The following is a 13,655-nucleotide window of genomic DNA, read 5'->3' as shown; positions in this document are numbered from 1 at the left end:
AAGTGAATATTTATTTTTTCGATAAAATAATAGCATGTATAGTTATTATGGATGTACTCGATCATAGTCTAATAACAATAACACTATTTATTAGCAACCTAAAAAAGAAAAAGAATCGGACATGAAGAATTATCCAGTAACTCCAATAAATAAATAAAATAATAAAATAATGGAAACGGGAGCTGTGATGGAAACGGAAAGCAGGACAAAATGGTGGGAACTTGGGGAGACGGTCAGGGGGGCAGTGACTCAGCGTCTACACACAGGGCCCATTTCACATGGAGGCGGGCGGCCCGTTCCCCCTTTTTAGGGGGTAAATCACCTAAGAAGAAGAAGAGCGCCGAGCGTCACTAAGATCCAAACGGTACCGGTACTAGCGGCAATGCGCAGTGCCTAGTGATCATTAAGCTTCCCGGAACCCAAGTGATCATGAGGCTTCGCGGTACCAGGTACCGATACCGGGTACCGGATCTGTGTGGTTTGATTTTCTATGTAAATCTCTGTAAATCTCTCTCTCTCTGATTGAAGTGAATATTTAGTTTTTCGATAAAAAAATAGCATGTATAGTTATTATGGATGTACTCGATCATGGTCTAATAACAATAACAATATTTATTAGCAACCTAAAAAAAAAATCGGACATGAAGAATTATCAATAAATCCAATAAATAAATCCGAGCAACTGGTACCGGTACCGAGCAATCTGGTACCGATACCGTACCGTTTAGCTGGTACCGTTAGTATCGGTACTGGTACCGGTACCTGCCCACCCCTACCTTGGGCTACGACCCATACCGATGCCTTTACCTCTTGCAATTTTTTTTTTTTTCAGTGTTTTCGATTTATCGCATTTGATCTCCCTGGCCCTTGAGGGTTTCCCCTTGATCTTGACCTAGGTTCTACAGCTGATCCAACCGTTTAGAGTCAGGCGGTACTTGGCCTTTGCATCAGTTCTCTCACTTGTCATTATAATAGACTTTCCTTGAACCTCCTATAGGTAAAGGTAAAGTTGGGACCATACGCTGTAGCTGCGCGTGGCGTCAGTGCTCACATCCGAGCCGATATATAGTGGGAAAGCATACCTGTCAAGTCTTACGTTTTTTGCGTCTTACGTAATTTCGGTGATTTTCAAGTCTTACGGCGTAAGTTGAAAATCTTACGTTTTTTCTCCGCTTGCGATGTTTTTTTTAATATGTTTGTTTTAAACATTTGAAATATATCGTACGCGCCATATTTAAATTCATGTGAGCGTACTGAGTAACGGTTACTGTTACGGTTAGTGTGTGTGTGTGTGTGTGTGTCGGGGGGTGGGGGGGGGTACCTCGTGCACCCTGCTTGAGTCCGTCGGAACCATACCTGTCAAGTCTTACGTTTTTCATACACAAACTTATGGTCTCTAACGCAAAATCTTATGGCAAGACACCACAGTAGTTTGACAGGTATGGGAAAGACCCCATTAACCCGACACAAGACCCAGTGTAATCTCCGGCTTACGGCTTACCACAGTTTACCTTCTCCAGGTGCCCTTTTATCGACCAATCCGAAGGAAAAAATGAACAGCTGGGTGTAAACAGGCTGCAGGCCGATTGGTCAAGTCGGGATTCGAACCCAGGCCATGTCTGCAGACTCGATATATATATATATATATATATATATATATATATATATATATATATATATATATATATATATATATATATATATATATATATATATATATATATATATATACCATATTATGCGTGAGGTGTCAAGCTCATCAAACTAACGACCCCTTCGGCCTTGAAATTTTATTCTATTGAAAGGTAAAGAAAATATCATTGATCATAGATGGGAATATAAATATGTAGTAGTACAGAAATACATCTTTGTACAATATATAACTATAGCAGATCACACTGAGTAATTTCTTAACCCTACAAAGCACAGTCCCCGGCTGCCGGACTCCACGCTGAGAGCCGCGTTGCACCTCACGACCAAGGCCAACAGTCATCACAGCCGCGTCGTGTGAGCCCCGAAGGCCCGCCTTGGAAGCTCCAGTCATGTCCTTGTCCATCACGGTCATGGTCTCTGACACACACACACACACACACACACACACACACACACACACACACGTGCCTTCCTTTCATGAAAAGAAAAAAAACACAATAATAATAATAATACATCTGGTAAAAGCAGTGGAGCCGTTCCTTTACCATCAAGGGTCCCGTTCCTGAGTCCATAAGACCTATTACAGGGGCTCCCGAAGGTTTCTAAACACTTCTCGGGACACCCACCATAAGGACCACCACGACTTCAGCCATGCGACAGGACTCAGAGCCAGCGACACAGCGAGTGCTCCTAAGCTTCAGGAGCCTCCAGGAAGGAAGTCGCAGCGGTAGCTTCCCGAGGTGAGGGCTGGGAAGGGGTTGGACCAAAGTTACAAAGAGAATGAAGAGGAGGAGTCGAACCTCTTGCTGGATAATGAAGCTTAGATCTGACTGGTTCATCCACTCCACAGTGTGCTGAGTCACGGTAATGGAAGTAATTAGAACGCCTCTTGCCTCTTTCTGACCTCAACCCTCATTACAAGACTGAATCAACAGCCTGATTCAATCTGTGTCACAGTCCATTGCATATGTACCCTGTGTTGATTTCACCCTCTCTTTTCGCCACTCCAGCTAATCACATTTACAGGAGATATTTCTTCTATTGGCACTGAAGGTCAACCCTAACTTGTTGCTGGGACAGTCAGAATATTAATGTTGGAGCCAAGTTGTCTTGCTGCCTGGGTCTTGCTGCTTCCCATTCCACCAGGTGTTCCAAATGACCGAAGTAGGAATGAAGGTAGGGTTGATGAAGAGCACGTGGGTGATCTTTGGTCACTCGGCGATGATTTGAAGTGGACCCCACGTTCACCACTGACTACCATGATCTTACCACTTGGCCTCCGCCTCCCCATCTTGCCCTCACTCCTCTCTGTCGAACTGCCTCATTCTTATTGTCCTCCGCTTTGTGCCTAGCTGCTTACCCCGTTACTTGCCCCCTTCGTGGTCGTCGGGTGGGTGGCAGAGGCCGGCGAGCTCAGGCAGCTCAGGGCCAGGAGTACACACTTGGACATCAATGACACTCCTCTGTTCCTCCGCTATTATCACAGCCTCTTGCAACTCTGCCTCTCCAGGGACGTGGTATTTCATTTTCCCGGCTGGATGAGGGAGAAGAGACACAAGATAAGGGACAGTAGAGGAGTATTTGGAGTAGATGATGAGCGAACAGAGATGAGGAAGGATAGGCTTGTGAAAGTGAGGGATGTTGGGTGACGCTAGGTGAAGAAGAGGAAGCAGGGAAGGAGGTAAGAGGCATAAGGGAGATAAGAGGTGTGGTGCGGCGACTAAGCCTGATGGGCGAGCCTCCCATTTACTCACTCTGTGAGTAGGGTACCTCTTTGGCTGACTGGTTAAGGAGTGGCTCTCCCGTCTTGCTGGTCGCGGGTTCGATCCCCGGCGCCGGCAAAATCTTTGTTTGTCTGGATTAATTTCTCCTGTGTTTCGTTACACGCAGTGGTCGTGTGGGAGTATAGTAAAGATTAAATTCTGGCATTACAGAGGGAAGGAAAAAGGTGAAGGAGGTATGGGAGACAAAAGCTAAAAGAGAGGAGGAAGGAAGTAGAGGAGGTAGTGTCTCACCAGGTAAGGGAGATGAGGAAGCAGGGAAGAAAGCAGGCATGGAAAATAAACTAAAAGCTCTTAATTTGACCACTCTGAATTACATCTGGCAAAGTGTTTGTTAATAATGCCGCCAATAAATAACAATACAAATAGATAGATGTAAGGAAAGAAAGAAAAAAAAGAAAAGATTGATGTAAAGATAGATAAATAGATAGATGAAAATATGACAAAGAAAAGGGCTTATTGAATGTCTTATCAAAATTTGTCTGTCACCTATCTTTCCCATCACCTAGCCTTCCCCTGCTCCATTATACTCATACAAACACTGAAGTACCCTCTGAATTACTCCTACCAAACGCTCTCCCCCATCCCCTAACCTGTATCCATCCCATAATATTCATACAGTCTGAGCCGTCCTCCCATCACTTGTCTTTCCCATCACCTAATCTGTCCCGTCTGCATTATACTCCCTGTTACTTGCTCTTCCTATCAACCCACCTGTATCTGTCTCACGGTCTACATGCTGTCTGCCAGTCATCTCTTCCATCACCTGTCCTTTCACATCACGTAACCTCTTTTCGTTCATAATATCAATTAACTCTGTGAGTCACACTCCCCATCACATGGCCTCCTCATCTACTCACTTTTTCACGTTCCATAAGTTTCATGAATTATATGAGTGATCCTCATCATCTACCCTCTTCCCGTTCCATAGTCACTCCCTTTCCCACCCCAAGCCACAGCCCGTCAAGGCCTCACTTTACCTGCCACTCTGCGGGTGTACATCAGGTACTGGACGAGGGCGAAGATCACTGTGAAGACTATATCGAAAACGCCAACGTAAAAGAATGCACTGGATCCCCCGACAGACGAGATCAGCAGACCACCCGTCAGCGCCCCCAACGACACGCCTGCGGGACGAGCCTATAGGTTAGTGGTGATGCTGAGGCTTCGTTACAAAGGAGCGATGTTCCACTGATACTTGGAAGAACACAAGAATTCCAAGCGACAGATCTTACAGTAAAACCAAGCTAATTGTATATAAAAAAAAAAAGTTGAACAGTATATGTCACACTAGAGCAAGTGTGGAGTGTGGATTTACTTTCTCATTAAAATATTCTGCACATAAAAAAAAGGTTTCTATCCATTATTAGATTCAAACTCAGAATCACCCAAAACAAGAACGACTGTTTGGCAATCTTGAAACGGTTACATCACCAAACATGGATAACACAAGCTAAAAACCTCTATGGATGCTATCTCGAGGTAAGCTATACGAGATGGGTGTGTAATAGAGGAAATAACGGTATTCCAGCTAGAGTTGATTGGGTGTCGTGTTAAGACAGAATAAGTGGGAAAAACAAATCATTTTAGTTGTAGATCTGCACTGGCACAAGACGATAATGAAAGAAAACATAGTTAAACTGACCCGCAATGAAGGTTGTCTTGACGATGCCTTGCACTGTGGCCATGGCGCCAGGAGGGGACACGTGGCTGGCGAAGGCGATCATGTTGGGGTAGAAGAGACCAAAGGAGAGGCCGTGCAGCAGGTCAATGGGCACGAATAACCACGGCTGCCGCACCGCCGAGTACAGGAACACTCGCAGCGCCATGGCGGTCAGGGAGATGGCGAAGGTCACAACGCTGCCCAGCTTCTTGATCACCACCGCTGCGGCAGAAAAAGTTGTCCATCAATCGTTATAAGCCAGCAGGGATTTGATGGAAGTACCAGGCAACGAGGAGGAAAACAACGTTCCCCTTTACGACACCAGGGACTCGATGAAGATACAGTAGATAGGAGATATAATAAACAATGTTCACTTTTACGACGGCAAGGATAAGACGGATTGCGAGGAAACGAAGGAAATCAATAGTCTTTGAGACCTAAGCGAAGATTCAATATGCTGCGATAAATAAAAGGAACGATCAAACAGGTTTAGCACAACACAGCACCGCTACGTTACAAAAACCTCCATTATTAAACCAGAAGCGAAGCCCAGTGTAGATGTAGCACTTGGCATGTCAGTGGAAAATAACACTCACCGGAGAGAAAGAGAGATGGCACCTCGCCCAGGAATATTCCGACGCCCATCATGATGCCCTGAAGCAACTTGATATGGGTGAAGGACGTCCCGGCGATGTCCTCCACAAGGATAAACACGAACGTCCACACCATGCCCATGTTGAGGCCGCCCACCACCACCGTCAGCTGTGGAGTATCGGGACGTGAGGGAATATAATTTTATGGCTTGTTAAGGGGATTGAAGGCATTTAATGGCGAATCACAGGATCAAAGAAAGTACTGTTAAACTACCACAGGTATGGGGTGGATTCCCCCGGAAGGAAAGAAAGGAGCAAAGAAACTCACCAGGTAGATCAGAAAGGTGAAGCTGCAGATGGCACGTCCCACGTTTCTGGCCCTTAGCTTCTCTCGGTCATGTACTTTGAAGGGGACGCGAGCCGACGCCACTAAATTACACGTCAGAAAGAAGCCGGCCAACACCACCACGGGTATGTAAGTCACGTGGTCTTTGCCGTGAGAAAAGATGTCAATGAGCGCGCCGCCCGTCGTGGCCACGATGCCCCACCCGATGCTGCCGAACATCCTCTGCCGCCCGTACAGGTGACGGCCGTCCTTGCCGAGCAGCTGAAAGCAAATGGTGTCGGCCATGGTAGTGGTTGTGCCATTGCTGCCGTATATCGTCAGCAGTAGGAAGAACATCAACCAAAACTCCACCCTCTTTAACAACTGCACCAAGGTCAAGGGTGGCACCTCACAGAAGTACCTGCAAGTGACGTCAGTGTACTGGCCGGTGCAGGACGAAGGCGGCGCGGGTGAGACGGTGATAATGGTGCATGACTTTTCCTTACACATGTGGTAGTGATCGCTCTCGGACGTGTTGAAGCTGAGGCCCACGTCCTTGAACAAAAAAGTCTGGTTGAGCATACTGTCACCACCTTCACCGTCCTCCTGAGGGTAACACTCCAACGCACAGTGTAGATCCTTCTCTTTCTTTCCCCCCCCTGGCTTCTGAACATTCTCGGCACATTCAAACGATTCAAGAAAGTCTAGAGGCGCCCTATCAGAGCACAGCGCCACACTGGACGTAGTGAGGTTGGCACACTGAAGAGGTAACAAAGCACTGGTGTCGGGGAAGGTGGTTTGTGGCGCAATGTCAGGCAGCAGGAAGAAGGAGAGGAAGGACACGGTGAGGGCCACCATGGCTCCCAGAAACATGCCGCGGTAGATCTTGAACTTGTCGGCCAGAGCTGAGTTGAAGATATTAATAGCACAGCTGGAAAGCGGCGTCACAGACCACATGAGACCCACAGCTACCTCTGGGATGCCCTTCTGCCGCGCCACCACCGACAGGAACGAGAAGAAGGCGATACCTGCGTGGAAGTGGAGCTGGTGAAGTAACGCATAGCAATAAAAAATATATCCCCCTAACACTCTCTCTCTCTCTCTCTCTCTCTCATGTCACATTCATCAAAGTCACCATACAGTCCGGCTTAACCATTCCCGTATCCCCTCCCCAACAACTCCCCTCGCTCCCCGGGGCCCGCGTCCGCATGCCTCACCTCCATACTTGAAGAAATAGTGGATCTTGAGGGGCAGCAGGTCCTTGTTGATGGTGCTCTTCATGGCGTCTCGTGAGCTCCTCCGTCAGGCCGTGCAGGTGTGACGTCATGCAGAGGTGCGTGGCTGAGGACAGAAAGACGGTAGTTTGTTGTATTAAGCCGGCAGAATTCGCTGTTATTGTTTGTTGTCTCTTTTCTTCCCCTACCTAGAGTATAAAGAAAATTAGTTCAGAGTAATGCAGTAAAAAAAAAGTTAAAACAGACTGTAACAGTATATATATTTTATTATAGGAGTATACAAATTTTTACGGCGTTGTTTTTTTCGTGTGGGGGCACCTCTAAGAGATTTGCGTCTACCTGTCACCTAATTATTTACACTCCACCAGTAGCGTACATGCGTATATGGTGAAGATTTTTAAGTATTTATCTAACCAACCAGAGGAGACAGAAGTAAAAAGTCTCTCTCTCTCTCTCTCTCTCTCTCTCTCTCTCTCTCTCTCTCTCTCTCTCTCTCTCTCTCAGTCATCGTTACTATGGAGGGAAAGAGTGCAGACGTTTTATAAAAGGTCATTGGACTCAGCATGTCGTCGTTGGTGATAGAATGAAAGATGTGTCAGCAACGAATGTGAACTGTGAAGTGTGAGCTAGACGTTCCACCCACCCTACCACCACCACCACACATCCTCCAATGCTCCGTTACTATACACTCAGAACATCGTTATTGTTCCACATTATCCGCAGCTCTTCACCTCCACCGCAACAGCTTCACACTTTCACCACACCATCTCCCCTACCTCACCACCCCATATGGCCTATACACATCACCACACATCCCACCACCACTTCAGCCAACTACCACAATAATCCTCCCACCTTCCACCACAATTCATCACATACCACTGCTCCACCACTCCCACATCATCACATTTCCTCCTTAAACAGTGGTTCTCAACCTGTGGCGTGCCCCATTAGCAATTTCCAAGGGGGAACCAGCCCTGAGGGAAAAGTAGGAATTTCTCTATTCATATATGTTATTCTCTGAACAAGAGTGTCGGCTAATACTGAGGTTATGAAAAAGGCAATGGTATCGTTTTTACTACCTTCAGTTTTCTAAATCTATAGTCTACTTAGGCTTATCGCCCTCTATCCCTTGAAAAACTTGAGGAGAGAGGGCTAACGAGCACTGTGTGCATCCCGCTAATGAGCCCTGTTCCTTGGGCTTTTTCTTTTTTACTACATTATTTATTTTTGATTTCAGGCAGTATTTTTTATAGATGCAAGGAGCGTGGAGGGAAGATCAATTTCTAGAGGGGGCGTGGTAGTGAAAAGGTTGAAATTTAGAGCACTGATCTAAAATGTTCCACCACTACATTCTTACCACTGCTCCCCTCGCCACATCCCCAAGCACATCATCACCACCACCACAGAGTTTGATCCCATGTCATCATCACAAGATTCCTGACCATTACCCCCACAACACACACACACACACACACACACACACACACACACACACACACACTCGGCGCAGGTCGAGATCTTTCCGCTGACAAAAGGAGTGGTTTCCCCTTGAGCAAGGGGATGGGGTGTGTGGTGTGTGAAGTTCCTGGCAGTACCCAGAGATCGGCTATAATGAGCCTTGGTCTTGTTGGGGAGGTACTGCCTGGCGATCGCGAATGTAACTCGTGACCAGGCCGTTGTGGTGGATTACACACACACACACACACACACACACACACACACTCACACACACACAAGGATGCATTGGAGGCGCGAGTGGAAAACGGCCCGTTGCAACCAAATCAAATAGGACCCTCGCCCCCTCATCCCCTCAAAAAGAAAAAAAAGGAGAAAAAAAAGAAAAATGCACGTAGTTTCAAATTTGCCGGTCAGCTGCTGTATTATGATATAACTCGACACTTTAATTATGAAGGTATAAGTGATGCATCGTTGTCTACATTAACTTCGCAGAATTGTTTTTTTTTTTTGCCAATTAAAATTAAGGGCGTGAGTTTTATCTAAGATATATCAATTGTTTCATTTGAAAGCTTTTTACGCACACTTGCCTCAAGCTCATTGTTATCCTTCACAATATCTATATAAAAAACGTGCAATTATATTCTGCATATCATTCCTGGCTCTGTGTGTGTGTGTGTGTGTGTGTGTGTGTGTGATTACGTTTCTGTTTCTCACGCTTTACAGACCACAATAATGTAGTCATTTTTGTCAGCCGCACACACAGTCACGCAAAGCAGGCACACACACACACACACACACACACACACACACACACACACACACACACACACACACGGCGCCAAGCAGTAATCACACCATCGCCACCCACAGCAACTCCAAAATACAACAACACCAGCCACCATCGCCTCCGCGAACACCGTCACCAGCATGTACAGACCCAAGAATGCAGAGGATGACTGATCACTAAACTAAACGAGGCAAAAACCATGGCAACCCTCTGAGAGAGAGAGAGAGAGAGAGAGAGAGAGAGAGAGAGAGAGAGAGATTGTTTTTTCTTCCCATTCTCTGTACGTCTTGAAGGAGTGACTTTCAGTGGAGGCATCATGAGTTTCAGGGGTGTTTTGTCTTTGGGTCAGTCGTGTGACCTAGAGGGGGCAGTAAGGAGTTGGTTTCTGATTTTAAATGTTTTTTTAGCAAGTTGGCTAGAAGGGCTATGGAAAAGTCTTGTAGCGGATGATATGATCAAGGGGATCAGTGCCACGGGTAGCTGTCAACAGACCGGCAACAGCAGCAGATATATATATATATATATATATATATATATATATATATATATATATATATATATATATATATATATATATATATATATATATAGATATATAGATAGATAGATAGATAGATAGATAGAGAGAGAGAGAGAGAGAGAGAGAGAGAGAGAGAGAGAGAGAGAGAGAGAGAGAGAGAGAGAGAGAGAGAGAGAGAGAGAGAGAGAGAGAATAAATAGATAGATAGATAGATACAGCCGCAACCAGTCTGTTGGTGAGTGCCTGGGGTGCCACTGTCGGAGGCGGGCCTGACGAGTCCTCGAGAGAGATGCTTCTTTCTCTTGCTCGTAATCGTGACATGAGAGAACTCCTTTCCTTGCGGACAGAGTACGCTCTGGGGCAAGGGAGTGACACGAATTGACACCAGTATGGCAATAAAGGATCTTATGCCTCCCTGTCCACGTTTGGGCTTAGCCTGTCCCTCTCTGAAACAGGCTTCTGTATACTGACCACAAAGATGTTTTTTACGGTTACTTTCATTAATCAAAACAAATCAAGAGCTATAGCATACACTTGAGAAAAGGCGCCTGAAGGGCGTTGCATCATAAACAAGTTCTGATAAAAGACCCAATTCAACTCTTAAGACACTGTAACCCTCTGAGAGTTCGTAAGATAAGTGAGCCATTACGAGGTCTGCTGACATACGATGGAGCCTGTTGGACGCAGTGAGTGTTTTGAAAATGATGACTTATAAAAGTGACCCTCCCGGGCTCTCAAAAGCAAGACCAAGATCAAAACAAAGATCTTGGGCAAGATGTAGCAGCAGCTGATGCTGTGAATTTTTACCCTGGCTGCTGATGCAACCACGTACAGCTACCCAGAAGTTTGTTATTCAATTATTATCAATCTCATGGTAGTCACTACCAAAAATAGAAAGTGTAACATTGCTAACCTAAACAACTAAATCACTTCAGTGTGTGTGTGTGTGTGTGTGTGTGTGCGCTAAGAGAGAGAGAGAGAGAGAGAGAGAGAGAGAGAGAGAGAGAGAGAGAGAGAGAGAGAGAGAGAGAGAGAGGGAATTCAAAAGATTGTCTCGTGCCATCCAAACCAAACTGGGACAAGTAGTGGTATGGCGTCAACTTAACAATTTGACAATGGACGTGAGCGGTGAGGCGAGGCAAGTGACGCAACACAGCCTGGGGGCGCGGGGTACGATGGGGAAGGGGGGGGGGGGGCAGTAGTGGAGGTGGCTGGTTCTTGTGACTCATTCATTTCACGTAATAAATTAACTCAAATTAATTTTGTCTGTGTGTGTGTGTGTGTGTGTGTGTGTGTGTGTCCTCACGTGCGAGGCCACTATACACTATACTCAAGTCCTCTTTCCGTTTTTTTTCTTTTTTTTTTCTTTCGTGAGGACAGATCTACCGTTAACTTGGGTAAAGTGACCCCAGACATAAGTACATCCCGTCTGCTGACGCTTGAACGCTACGGTCGCGTCGCCCAGAAACGGCCTCGGGGTTGCATAACTGCGGCGCTTCGTGTCACCCTCAAGTGTGACCTTGGCCTGGAGGCACGAAAGGGATAGGAGAAGGCGGCCACTGTGGGACCAGCACCGCCCCATCCTGCCCTGCCTCACTCCCCCTTGCCTTGCCTCGTCTTGCCTGCGACAGCCTATACGCGTTCACAAAAACATCGATGACTGTACTAACACGAGAAGCAAAACTTGATTGTATATAATGTATCGAAGTATCCTTGTGCTTCTTAAGGCAAAATAAGACATTAAAACACTCCGGCACGCCGCAATAATGATGAATGTAGGCGATACACACGTCCCATTCATATTAAGGCAGTTTCCCTTCCGGAAGGCGATTACAGTTTTCTGTGTCGCCTGCGTTCGATAAACCAACTGCCTCACCTGGACTATTTTAGCCGGCTAAGCAACGTTTCCTTCGCAGACTCATGCAAAACCTAATTCTCCCTAATGTTTCACCGAGCAACGATACGCTAGAAGAGATGGCAAAGAGGAAGCCGCCAGACCACCCTCACGTGCACCGGAGGACAGGCCTCAAGAAGAACCATACCTTGGGAGAGACAATGCGCCGCCGCCGATGTCCTACGTGAAGTGAGTGAGGAAAGAGTGCGGCGGGCATGGCCAAGAGTTGCCAAGTTACCGCCATACTGGCCTACTGGGCATTATACAGTCGTCTTGGGAAATGTTGCGTTAAATTTTACTAGTAATCGTGACTTTCCATTTTCCCACACTTAATGTTTCCAAGACAAGAGGGAACGAAAATACTAAACGCGTTGGTGTTACATTTACTCTCGTGTGATAAACAAAAATGTTATGGCTATTTATCTTATCACCTTCGTTCACATCTACATCAATTTCGCTCGTTAAGCCTCTTGCACCGCAGGTATTCTGTATATTTCTTAACCTGCTTCTGAAGACAGCGATGACTCACCGCCACGTCACACCTTGCACCGCTCAAAGGCGAGCACACCGAACGTTCTTGTCACGTACACACTACACGCGCGACAGACAAACCTTTGCCACCAAATCACTTACATAGCATTTCGAGACCAACACGTGATCAGGCCGTGGTGAATAGCAGATGAAAGATATGTTACTGGCTGACCTTTCTACTTTTAATCACCTTCTATTTTGCTGGTGGAATGGCTAAGCAATTGTGATGATTCGTATATTCCCGGGGAAATAACGGGAATTTTACTTCGGTGCTTTCCCGTTATCTTCCTAGAAAGGGAGATAAGGGAGTGTGCTAACCACTGCACCACGAAGCCCCCTGTGATATCGGGAACCTTCCTCACTACCCCCTTCCCCCCCCCCCCCCCATCATCCAGGAGAGAGGAGTGAGACCCCTCCCTCCCTCCCTTACCTTTGAATATATGTACATACATTTGTACGCCCCTCACGTCCTTAGTATCCGTTATAACCACTAAGTACGTATACGCACTCCACACGCCACATACACGCACAGGCACTGACACCCAGAATGAGAACATTGTACGACTTCTTTTGTCTGTGTTTGTTTGCTTGCTTGCTTGCGCGCGCACATGTGTGTGTGTGTGTGTGTGTGTGTGTGTGTGTGTGTGTGTATGCTTAAGACATGTATGCTTGATATGCTAATTAACGACTGTTCAGCCAAGCAGTTCATTTAGCAAAGCGAGTCCACCAAATCTTTCTTACCGGATTTATTTCGGTTCCTCGGATGTTTCACCGTACAATCCTGGGGGTTCGCAACTTGGTCTAGATGACATCACTAATTTTTAGAACATTATTATTTTTCTTCAGCATAATGTACAGCATGATTTATAGTTTTTAATGGTTTTAAAACTTCCCGTAATGCGACACAGTCCACGTTTATACATTACCGTCAGGTTCCCCTGCATGGATCTTGATAGCACTGGGAGCAATGTACGGCTCCCCGTGCAGTATTTATTTACCTTCCTGATGGAGGTGGCTATTTAGTGCTTAGTGGCGACGTGCACTATGAAGAGTCCTGTGCAGGGTCAGTCACAGTTTTTCTAACAAAACTTCAACTTACACCGAAGCAACAATGCAACTTACTAGGAAGGGAGAGGACTCATATTTACTCCCGGTCACAGCCGCCCACACGCCGCGCTTTCTCGTCACCTGGCGCTTGGTCATGAGTCACCT

The 13,655-nt window shown here is 46.3% G+C and overlaps 1 protein-coding gene across 2 annotated transcripts; it reads right to left on the bottom strand.

Annotated features, from left to right (window-relative positions):
* Nucleotides 1–1,820: 1,820 nt before the first annotated feature.
* LOC126995642 (major facilitator superfamily domain-containing protein 6-like) lies at nucleotides 1,821–12,992 on the bottom strand. 2 transcript variants are annotated; one of them, XM_050855380.1, is made up of 7 exons: nucleotides 12,874–12,992; nucleotides 7,233–7,356; nucleotides 6,019–7,043; nucleotides 5,694–5,859; nucleotides 5,080–5,319; nucleotides 4,415–4,561; nucleotides 1,821–3,187 (listed from the first exon to the last, which is right to left on the bottom strand). In XM_050855380.1, the coding sequence occupies exons 2-7, from the start codon at nucleotides 7,294–7,296 to the stop codon at nucleotides 3,018–3,020; spliced, it is 1,812 nt and encodes a 603-aa protein (XP_050711337.1). In that variant the 5' UTR covers nucleotides 7,297–7,356; nucleotides 12,874–12,992; the 3' UTR covers nucleotides 1,821–3,017. The 2 variants fall into 2 exon arrangements, with proteins under 2 accessions (XP_050711337.1, XP_050711336.1); XM_050855379.1 differs by lacking the exon at nucleotides 12,874–12,992 and adding an exon at nucleotides 12,061–12,198.
* Nucleotides 12,993–13,655: the final 663 nt, after the last annotated feature.

Source organism: Eriocheir sinensis, chromosome 8, assembly GCF_024679095.1.
Source record: "Eriocheir sinensis breed Jianghai 21 chromosome 8, ASM2467909v1, whole genome shotgun sequence".
Lineage (NCBI taxonomy): Eukaryota > Metazoa > Arthropoda > Malacostraca > Decapoda > Varunidae > Eriocheir > Eriocheir sinensis.
The sequence above is the reverse complement of the archived record's forward strand: the minus strand, read 5'-3'. Positions and strand labels throughout refer to the sequence as shown.

Bases quoted from the DNA above. Each gene is read 5' to 3' on its own strand.
- LOC126995642 (XM_050855380.1), bottom strand. From the start codon at position 7,296: ATGAAGAGCACCATCAACAAGGACCTGCTGCCCCTCAAGATCCACTAT. The intron at 5,860-6,018 runs GTGAGTTTCTTT...GATACTCCACAG, and splicing joins TCACCTTTCTGATCTACCTG to CTGACGGTGGTGGTGGGCGG. The intron at 4,562-5,079 runs GTCAGTTTAACT...CTCGTCCCGCAG, and splicing joins CAAGACAACCTTCATTGCGG to GCGTGTCGTTGGGGGCGCTG.